General features: G+C 43.6%; 2 protein-coding genes across 4 annotated transcripts in view; one reads left to right on the forward strand and one right to left on the reverse strand.

The window, feature by feature from the left end:
- Nucleotides 1–7,887, reverse strand: part of nbr1b (NBR1 autophagy cargo receptor b) — a 104,882-nt gene extending 96,995 nt beyond the window's left edge. For both annotated transcript variants that reach the window (XM_030409388.1, XM_030409387.1), the window contains exon 1: nucleotides 7,589–7,887. In XM_030409388.1, coding sequence (XP_030265248.1) covers nucleotides 7,589–7,690 — 102 coding nt within the window. In that variant the 5' untranslated portion in view covers nucleotides 7,691–7,887. The remainder of the gene's footprint in view (nucleotides 1–7,588) is intronic.
- On the forward strand, nucleotides 1,015–2,088 carry LOC115576819 (glutelin-2-like). 2 transcript variants are annotated; one of them, XM_030409396.1, is made up of 4 exons: nucleotides 1,015–1,162; nucleotides 1,199–1,459; nucleotides 1,570–1,674; nucleotides 1,780–2,088. In XM_030409396.1, exons 1-3 carry the CDS (start codon nucleotides 1,026–1,028, stop codon nucleotides 1,637–1,639), a joined length of 468 nt encoding a protein of 155 aa, XP_030265256.1. In that variant the 5' UTR covers nucleotides 1,015–1,025; the 3' UTR covers nucleotides 1,640–1,674; nucleotides 1,780–2,088. The 2 variants fall into 2 exon arrangements, with proteins under 2 accessions (XP_030265256.1, XP_030265255.1); XM_030409395.1 differs by having other exon boundaries at nucleotides 1,015–1,459.
- Nucleotides 7,888–11,086: the final 3,199 nt, after the last annotated feature.

An 11,086-nucleotide genomic window follows, 5' to 3' on the forward strand; every position in this document is an offset into this window, starting at 1 on the left:
CATTAAAATAAAAGCAATGCTTTTAATAATTTCTTTGTAATTTGAAGTTTGTTCTTGAGAAGAGAAAAAAAAGTTTGGTGTGAAAAAATCGGAGATTCAATTTTTAGGCCATATCGCCCAGCCCTAATACATAGTACAACTTAATGCATGTGCACATTTTTCTGTTCTTTTTCATAGGAAAGCTGCTTGGTGTTGATTACCTCCTAAATCAGACTGGACAGCCCCTGAAGTTACACCCTGACTCTGAGGAAACAGAAGACATGCTGGAGGATGTGGATGATGGCGAAGAAGAAGACGAGGGCCTTGAGGAGGATCAAACACATGACCTTGTTGTGTCAAGTCTCCTTAATGACCAAAGTTTCTCCTCCTGTCCTTTACCCCTCCTTGGTACCTCCTCCTTCCTCCCTGGCTGCTGCCTCTACAGGGCTTTCCACTAAGACACAGACTAGCCAGCCATAATACATAAGTAGCCAGCCGGGGGGGGGGGGGGGGGGGGGGGGGTACGATCTTATACACTGGTCTTATGTATGTAATGTAATAATAATAATAATAATTATTATTATTAGCCTAAGTGTGCCTGCAGAACAGGCAGCCTATATTAATTTCTCAGACATTTGCTCTATAATTATTATTATTATTAATATTATTATTATCAGCATCAATATCTACTCTATATATTATATTATTATTATTACAAAATATTGCATCTTCTTTTATTCATTAGTGTAACTAAGTATGCCAGACGCTAATGCACCAATAAAAACTGTGATTTGCGCACTGAAAATAATAAATAATAGGCTATACAAGCTCACATAATATTGCATCATGAGGCGTTCTGGGCTTGTAAATATCTTATTGTCGGTGCATGACACCTTCACAGTCTGCAGTGGTGGCTACACAATTAAACACTCAGTGAACGTTTCTCCCTTAGCAACTAATGAAAATACACTCTTAGAGTCCGTTTGGTTTCATTTGTACAACCGACAGTGTTTTTTGATGCCAGCACGTGTCGCAGGTATTGCTAAATGGACGCTGGAAGAGAAGAGTGGATTACCGGTGACAAAATAAGCTATTATGGTGAGCCCTGCTTCTCGCCTCCGACGGCCGACACACTGACTCCGCTGAGTGCGCGCGCACCCGGCAGCCTGCCACCTCCTCTGTGGTTGCTGCCACCCGGCAGCCTGCCACCTCCTCTGTGGTTGCTGCCACCCGGCAGCCTGCCACCTCCTCTGTGGTTGCTGCCACCCTGCAGCCTGCCACCTCCTCCCTGGTTCCTGCCACCCAGCAGCCTGCCACCTCCTTCCTGGTTCCTGGCACCCTGCAGCCTGCCATCTCCTCCCATGTTGCTGCCACCCTGCAGCCTGCCATCTCCTCCCTGGTTGCTGGGACCCTGCAGCCTGCTACCTCCTCCTTGGTTGCTGCCTCCTCCTAGGATTCAGCGTCACCTGACCAGTCCGGGGTATGTAAATGCATAACAAAGTGTAAAGAAATAAAATCACTGTATCCCACTTCACTGTCCTCAGATTCTGTTGCTTTTATTTCATTTTTTTGTCTCGTTTTGTATTGCAGGCTGTGGATGACTCTGGTGTGCCATGCCTGGACAGGGTTGATAGCTTGGCAGAGTATCTGGTTGGGCTGAGGAACCAACATTCTCTTGTCCTAACAAACCAGCAGGTCAGAAGCTTTTATTGTTTTGCTACATTTCCTCTATGTCTTGTCATGCATGTTCACACTTACATGTTTTTATCTTCTAATATGCTATTTGTTCCCTCTGCTTAGGTGAGCATTATTGTTGCTCTTTGGCAGAACCTGCTGGAATATGAGAGGCAGAGGGTGGTGTTCGCTGCCAGACATCAGAGCAGGCTGGACACAGGGAGGTTCCGTTCTCCTAAAAAGAGACATGAATTCACTCCAGGGGTGGATAGTGTGAAGAGGCATGCTCTGACCACACCTGCCCCTAGGGCTGGACGATTAATCGAATTTTGATCGCGATTTTGATTTTGGCTTCTCACGATCATGAAAACACTGTAATTGAAGAAAAACGATTAATGTGCAGCTGCAGCAGTGAGTGTGTGGATCAATTGTGGAACGAGCGATTGACAACATGGCAGAAAAGCAGCCTGAGCCTTTAATTGAAAAGAAAGGTAGGACAACTTCGGTCATTTGGAGACATTTTGGCTTCAAATCGTCGGACGTGGAGCAGAAGAAGATTGTTTGCAAAGTTTGTCACGCCGTCGTGTCTGCACCCCAGGGCAACACGACAAATTAATTTAACCATTTAAAGTCCAGCCATAAAGGGGTCTATGACAAAGTATGGAAGGAGCAAAAGACCCAAAAAAGTGCAAGAGCGTCGACTTCAGCCACCGCCACTGCCACTGCAACACAGTCCTCCATTGAGGACACTCTTTACAATGCCGCTCTATATGCCACCGGCTCCCGGCGACAGCAAGAGCTAACGGAGGCTGTGACATTCATGCTAGCTAAGGACATGTGCCCTATCAGTACAGTTAGCAACCCAGGCTTCAAGACACTGGTCAAGACTTTGGACAAGTAGTACGTGTTGCCATCACGCAAACACTTGAGCAGAGTTGCACTACCTGCTTTGTACGATAAATGTTGCGCTGAAGTTGAAAAAGGTGTCTCCACTGCCGAGTATTTTGCCACCACAATTATATTTATATATATATTTATTAAATTATTATTTTTTTACTTGTTACTAATTTATTTCTGGTTGTTTTTCTAAAAGTTATATTTAAAGTTGAGTTTTGGTGGCTCAATAAATATTTTTATTTTTTCCATAATCGTCCAGCCCTACCTGCCCCAATTGCCCAGTAGTCAGATTGCTGCCGCCTGCTTGAGATGATCTTCATCAGGCTCTGTGCCATCCACGTAGTCCCAGGAAGAAAGGGGGTGACACAGTTTCTAGATGGGATCTCACCCTTGAGGAGTACAGAAAAGTTAGGCGGCGCATTCTGGCCAATGAGACAGTTATGACAGGCCCTGGTGTCACCCTCTCCTCTGCCCCTCCTGCTCCTGCTCCTGTGTGTAAACTGACCCGCAAAGTGCAGCATAACACCTGCAAGAAGTGCGGGCAGTTCCACACTGCAGAGACCGGACACAGCCAGTACAAAGGCCTGGTTTACTGCCCCTCTGTAGAGGCTATTCCAAAGGATCAGTGGTTGGAGATGAATGAAAACTAATAATAAATGATTATCATTATGTTATGTCATCATGTTTCTCCTGCTCCCTTATGTACACTGTGCTGTTCCTCTTGTTCCACAAGTTCATGAAAATTAATTTAATATGATTTTGAATCATATTGAAATTGTAAAAATGTTATCTTTCTATGTTTGTATTTTAACCATGAAAAGAACTGCCATCTGTTTTAAAATAAAAACAAATAGGGTTATGTTTTGTGTGAAAAATCTTTTTTCAACTAACTAGTAACTGTCAAATAATTGGAGTTGAAAATACAGCATTATCAGAAATGTGTGAAAAATTACCTTTACAGTTTGCCAGAGGCCAAGATGTTTTTGTTACACCAGTTCAAAAGCCAAAGACCTAGTCATAAGATTTCCAATTTTAATATTAATATTGTCTCAGTTCTATTCATTCTTATGGTGAATTTTTAAGTACACACTAGGTGGAGCTCGTTGCAAAACATGGTGAGCTTCAATGCAACGCTCTAATAATAATCGTGACAGTTTTTTAATACTAATGTATTAACATTTAAATATATTACACAAGTCTTATGAATAACGTCTTCAATAAACTTAAGTTTACAAGGGCAACACAAAGACTTCTACAGTGCATATTATACAACATAATCTTGCCGAGGCTGGGACTCGAACCAGCGCTCCTGTGTACATTGCTTCCTCATTAAAAACAAAAGAAAATAGAATTTGAAAACACTAACGATATATGTAGTGTTTTAAATGCAACAGGAGTGAGAATGGGTGCTAAATCATTTTGTTTTCATTTCATTTTCTCTGATTTTTTTTCCCTTTTTCTCTTTTTTCTTCTCTTTTCTTCTCTTTCCTTCTCTCCCCCCCCCCCCCCCCCCCCCCTTTAACAGACTATTCTTCCCCAGCTTTGGCGGACATTATTTATCATAAGTCCGGTTTTACTTGGCCTATCAACACGATTTAAAAACTGGTATATAGTTTGAAGGCAGCTCCAACACATACGTTGGAACCAAGACTCAAGGCTGCCTCTTGCTGCTACTTCATCTTAAATTGGTCACGTGACGCACTGGCACGTCCGTCGACTCAGGAGGAGGTGGTGGGGGTGGGCTAGCAGCTAGCTGCACACGAACATCCACAGTTTGTTGTCCTTGCATGGAGGATCTTCCTCCGGATCTCCTCAGACCCGAACAGACTCGGTCCGGACTCGTTCAGTCTCATTAATCCACAACAGTCAGTTTCGATGCACAGAACAGAACGGGACCGAACCGCCAGCAAAATCCTGGTCCAGCTTGCGCCGCTGCAGGTATAATTCCGCTTGTTTCTTAAGGTATGTCGTGGGCGTGAGCTCTGCAGTGATTGACCTGTCTAGTTTTGAGTTAAAGTGCTGAGTGCCAAGTCAAATTCCTTGTGTCTACTAGGGGTGTTCCAACAAGGGTACCTCACGATACGATTCGATTTCAATTATGGGAGCTTCGATTCTTCGATTATAACGATTGTTGATTCGACTCGATTATTGATGCAACGATTCTTCGATTATTGTGATTTTTAATGCTTTTTTTCCCATACAAGATTGATTTTGTCTTCATCTGTGGCTACATTTGTAAATAAATAACCTATCAATTAACTCAGTTCCTCTAAAAGTACACTCATTAAGTATATAACAAGGTTTTTTGAACAGTTGACTTGTATTTTTCAAAGACACAAAATATTTTATGACTATGTAAACATTTGCACTTTGACCTACTTAACTTTGAGCAGGGAAAGTTCTACTTGCACGAGAGCCCCCTCTATTGGTGGAAAACACTGAAAACAGCAAATCGTGTAGGTCTTGTCAGTCGAATTGTTTGCTCTCTCATAAAATCCAAAGTGCTTCCACACGGTTGCAGGGTTGGTGGTGAGAGAATCGGCCGCTCTTTGGGGGCTGCTAAAGCTGTTGCCATTTTACAAAGAAACTAATGTCACTGCGCCGTTTGTTGTGGTCCCACTCACTAAACAGTCCGGGCGACACGCGCGCCAAGGTTACGGTTACGTGTTTTTTGTTCCGGTCTGGCGGCAAAGAATCAACGTTAATTAATCGATGCCAAATCGTCGCGTGACAAATCGCGATGCATCACCACATGAAAGAATTGCACCCACCTCTAGTGTCTACCTGATGCATCTGGCGAATAAAAAGTGATTTTGATTCTGAGATATTGTTTAAATTACTTGTACTTAATTAGCTTTATCTCTTTCTGTTTCTCTGTCTGGTAGAAAGCTAGAAAAGCTAAATGTTGGCTTCACCACCAGAGCTACCCTTAACAGGCTCCTTGAGGCTGGAGACATCACGCCTCAGGAGGTGCAGCTATTCCAGCAGGCAGCACTGGCATTTCTGGTCAGGGCTGTGGAGTACGGAATCAACAAACTCCCCCTGAAGGAGGCCCTTCTGAAGCATGCTAAATTCGTTGACATGCTCATGGATATCCCCATGCCCCAGATCCCACCATCTTTAATGTTGAGGAGTTTTGGGGGAGTATGTCCTCAACCAAGAGCAAGGTAAGAAATAGTTGGCGCCACATGACATACACATAATTAACTGAAATAATAAAAGCAAAGCATTTGAGTAATAGTGGCACTTGGTTTCTTTTTTCAACAGTGACCCATTTGAGCCAGTTTGGGGGGCTTCCAAGATAGCTGCATTAGTAGCCCCATTCACATTGGCTTTTGAGTGCGGCTTTAGTATGCCAATTCCCAGCCTTCATCTGAGTGTGAATCTCTCAGAGGCGGCGAGGGGTGAAATTTCGCTCCGACCCTGACACGCCTCTGGAGCTAGTGTCAGGGCCGTACTATTGGAGAACCGAACCAGTCTGTACGGATAAGCACGCGGCGCGGATCGGGGGCGTGTCGACCGGACCACAGGCCCCTCACTCAATTTAATTCAGAGAAATGTCCCACAAAGCAACATTATATGACCAAACAAAAATAACGTAGTAACTGTAACTGTCTTTAGCAACTTATACGAGGAAAAAAATACTGCAGATATACGTGGAGAAGTGTCCATCCTCCCGCCCATCCTACCAACTCTTCGTCACATTTCTACCAGTTTGTCACTGGCAAAAAACTTTAACTCACCAAGTGATGATGAAAATGAATCACAGCCCTCCGGACTGAGACGTCCGTGAACTTTCCCCTGGAAAACAGCCTCTGACCTCGCGAGATTGACAGGGGGACACAGGGGAAACACCTTGAAAATACGCCGCCGTCATCATCATGACCTCACCGTCACGCCTATTTAGGAGCCACAGCGCCAGTTTTTTGTGTGAATTCACGGCGGTTTGTCTTTAAGGCGGAGATGCTTCACTCTGTGTGAATCACCATCAGCAGAGAATTGGCGAACAACGCCCTACGGCTTTTATGCGTCTTCTCCTGCGTGATTGGAGTTAGTGCTCCCTCATTCGAATGAAGGTCGCTGAGAGGGTTTTCTCTATGGTCAAGACTAAACAAGACCAAAACCAAGAACAGCTTGGCACTATCCATCATTACAGTTAAAATGGCTGGCCTGGAACCACACTGTTTCAAATGGGGGCCACCAAACCCTGTGCTGAAGGCCTTAAAACCTGCCACCAAAACCTACAATAAACAACACTAACCATTATCTCTCTCACACACACATACTCACACTCACACACACACACACACACACCTGCACTAAGAAATGCTGAATTAAATAAATATTTTTATGTCATTTATGTGTCATTTATCAGATCAGACCCTCATCCCCACCCCAACCAAACCCCCACCGCCAAAATCTCACTCTGAACTTAGTTCAAAACTTGAGAGCCCTGTTCATGATCATAACTGTTGAAGACATAACCGCTGTCCCTGCTTCAGTATTTTTCCCTAAGTCAGACTTGGTTTGGTATGATATAATACATTTATTTAAGATGAAGACACCACTGAGCTAGCCCGTGATATAATTCCAGCTAACAGACCAGAGGAGATCATTTTAAATGGTGTATGTGTAATTTAAAACTGATCACAACAATTCTGCAGCTGGTAAATAGTGTTTCCATGACGACAATCCACTACAGTAATCCTGTAAGGACTGCAGTACATCCACCCTGTCCTCTATATGACACTCTTATCTCAGTGCTGCTGTCAAGTCTGTCACATTCTCACAGCTGGAATGTCTCAGGACACGAGCAGCATGATGGTGATAAAGCTATAGAGATTGTCAATCGCATTTCAGTAATAGCATATGTGGAGGAGGGAGGCTATTCGTCTTAAGGGTTACACAACAGTCCGCTGTGGCACACCAATGTCATCAGTCCCAATTAGTGAACGTGTATGGAGCAGGACGGAATCAGCAGCAGGCTGACTGTCAGCTGTGATCGCTGCTGTCTGAGAACGGGCCTGGTCATTCTTACCATGGCCTCCATCGACTCCCAGCTCTTGGTCTCGGATCCCGACAGGAGGAAATTTTTGGAATTTCCCCTGAAATTCACCTTCAGATTGATGTAGAACTCCATGGCGTCGCCTATCTGCGCCTTAACGCATATTACACACGACGGATACGGCGCGGTTTCCCCGACCAGCGGCAGTTATTCGGGTTAATCTCGCCAATTCGCTCCACGGTGATTTATCCGACGGGGATGAGGCGTATTTTGTGTTTACATCAGCGTCCTGGGCACGCCCACCGTGCACCATGTGTCCGGAACAACCAGCGACACTTCCGCTGGTGCTGAAAAACAACAGCAGAGCGGCGCTTGGGGGAGAGGAGGGGGAGGAGGAGAGGAGGAGGAGAGCGGGGGAGAGGAGGGAAGAAAGGGAGGAGGGGTGGGCCACTGGAGGGAGTCACAGTATCACCTCTGACCATTGCTGTGTCTCAATTCAGGGTCTGCATCCTTCGGAGCAGGGACGTGCATATAATTATAGAGGTGCAGGGGCTCAAAGTCGCAAAAGGGCAGTGTGTGTAGCACGTGCCAACTTTCTTTTCAGGCCTTAATAACACCATATGTAGATTAATGTAAAATTAATAATCTTACTAGTAGTACTTATTAATACTACTTAGCTGTGAATCTTGTGTAGCTGTGAGTGATGTGCAATTGCCATTTCTTTTGTGTCAACAAATTATTGTCAACATGAGTTTATTCACTATCATAATACTGAGGTGCAGAAGCATTCATGCAACTACAACTACTACTAGTACTACTACTACTAAAGCAGCCCTAAAGTAAGCCAGCATACATATTTAACACACACACAAACACACACACACACACACACACAGGCACGTGCACACATAAGGCTCAAAGGGTGCTTGAGGCCCTGCCCTTTTTGCCTCGTATTATAAAGTGCCCTTTTTGTGTGTTTTTTAATGAATACATAAATTCCTGTTGTGCAAAGGGATGTCAAAAAAACGGCGGTATCAAAATGCCACGGTTATCTACTGTACGTATTTCCTCGTAATATGGTGTTGGGAGTGTGCTTCTCTGTCCGCTCCGCTAAAAGCCCCCGCTAAGAACCCAGTTCTAAACACCAATGGGGTGCAATGTAAAGCTTTTATTTTGAAGACAAAGAGGGAGAGAGAGAGACCGCTGCCTCATCGAGAACTCCACCACGCACATAGATGAGACGTGACAGTGGAGCGACTTGAACCTTTGTGAGTTATAAATCCATTAACATAACTTCCTTGTGGGGGCTAACAAGTCGCCTGTCACTTATTCAACGTGCTTAAATATGAGTCATATTTCAGAAGAGTGTCCATTTGTCCTTGTTTAGCTAATTGCTTGTTAATGAGAGTTAATAATCTAATCTGACAGCTGTCTGTGTCGGCTGTTTATCTTGCCACAAATCTTAAACTTCTTCCAGATATTGAGTTCATTGTGACTTTGCTGTTGTAAACATTGTTGTTCTACTAACATCCACAGTAGCAGTCACAGTTGTCATTTCTTGGTTTTGTCACATTTTTAGATGTGTAGCCTGTATTTCTAATTTGCACTTGCCCTCCAATAAACAGCCTAATAATAAACCAGTGTTTGATAGTTTTTTAAGAATTGCAGCTGAATTGCATGTCATCCAAACCTCAGTATTATGATAATGTGAATAAACTCTTGTTGACACAAACAAAATAGCAGTTGCATATCACTCACAGCTACACAGGATACACAGCTAAGTAGTTAGCTTTCTACAAGTACTTCTAATAATAGTACTTCTAATTTTAAGTTAATCTAGGCCTACATATTGTGTTATTAAGGCCTGAAAAAAAAGTTGGCGCGCACTATGCGCGCGCACATACTGCCCTTTTCTGACTTTGAACCCCTGCCCCTCTATAATCATGTGCACGTCCCTGCACACACATATCTAATGTAGCCTGAGACCTACATTAGCTAGACAATGATTTAGACCAATTCCCGACTTCCCAAAACCAAGTAATGACTTCCGAACTGGTAGGCTGAGACTAATATGAAATATGAACAGCAAAGTCACAGTAAATATCTGGAAGAAGTTTAAGATTTGTGGCCAGATAAACAGCCGACACAGACAGCTGTCATATTATTCTTAACTCTCATTAACAAGCAGTTAGCTTAACAAGCACAAATGGGCTTTTTTCTGAAATATGACTCATATTTAAGCACATTGTGCGACTTGTTAGCCTCCACAAGGAAGTTATGTTAATGGATTTATACCTCACAAAGGTTCAAGTCGCTCCACTGTCACGTCTCATCTACGTGCATCAGTGAGTGACCCTGAGTATTTTGTAGCCCTAGGCAAGATCTTAGCCGGTGCCCCCTTGCATTGCAGTCAATTTCACAATCAATTTTCATACACTCACTAGGAAACTGCATGTATGTATTCAAGATTTTATTTCTTTTAAGTCAAAAATACACCAAATACAAACTGAAGAAAGAAACAAGTGATAAAAATACAATATAAATAAGGCATTGCGCAAACATATAATCTCTCAGCCTCAGAGTGCCATCTCTCGCTTATATATTGTCAGCCGCTTTGCAAAACGACCTCCAACTCCTTCCATGTTGTCATGTGGGTATTGTGCTCGTGGCTATCCTCATGAGCCTTCAGCAAGTGGCTTGCATTTTTGTCATTTAGCATTATTGGTGAGCCACGGAGGCGCGGAGTGGGGGCGTGTCGGTCGTGCAGTCTGATAACTGCACAGGTCCTTCACTCAACTAAATACAGAGAAATGTCCCACAAAGCAACATTAACAAAAGTAACTTAGTAACTGTAACTGTCTTTGGCAACTTATATGAGGAAAACAAATACCACAGCTGTACGTGGAGAAGCGTCTGTCCTCCCGCCTGTCCTACCCACATTTCTGCTAAAAAAACAGCGTCTGTCACTGGCAAACAACTTTAACTCACTGAGTGTTTGTGATGAAAATAAATCACCGCGACCGTCAGCCCTCCTGACCGAGACTTCAGGGAACTTTCCCCCAGCAAACAGCCTCCGTCCCGCCAGTGACAGAGTCAGACAGCTTCCTGTTTACTGATGGTGATTATGTAGGCCTATAATTATGTAATTTAGCATGAAAAACTTAACTGCCACTTTCCAGGATGTTTGGTGGGTCAGGATCTCAATCACTACACATTATAACAGCATCCATATGATTATAAACGGTTCGCGGGTTTAGACAGATAAGGGCAACACCTGCTCCCTAAAAAATGCTGGGTTATTTCATCAACCCAACTGCTGGGTTATGAAATGTGTAACCCATTTTGGGTCATTATATGGGTTTTGGGTTATTATTTTGGTTATTTTGTGCAACCCATGCATTGGGTTAAATACAGTTTGGTTATCTACAGTCTATGGTTAAAATCCATCAACCCAACAAACATCAGTTGACCCAGCACTTGGGATGTTTATGCTTTGAACGTCAACACGTCATCACGCCGACTTGTCCCCTC

The sequence above is a fragment of the Sparus aurata genome, chromosome 24 (assembly GCF_900880675.1).
Source record: "Sparus aurata chromosome 24, fSpaAur1.1, whole genome shotgun sequence".
Lineage (NCBI taxonomy): Eukaryota > Metazoa > Chordata > Actinopteri > Spariformes > Sparidae > Sparus > Sparus aurata.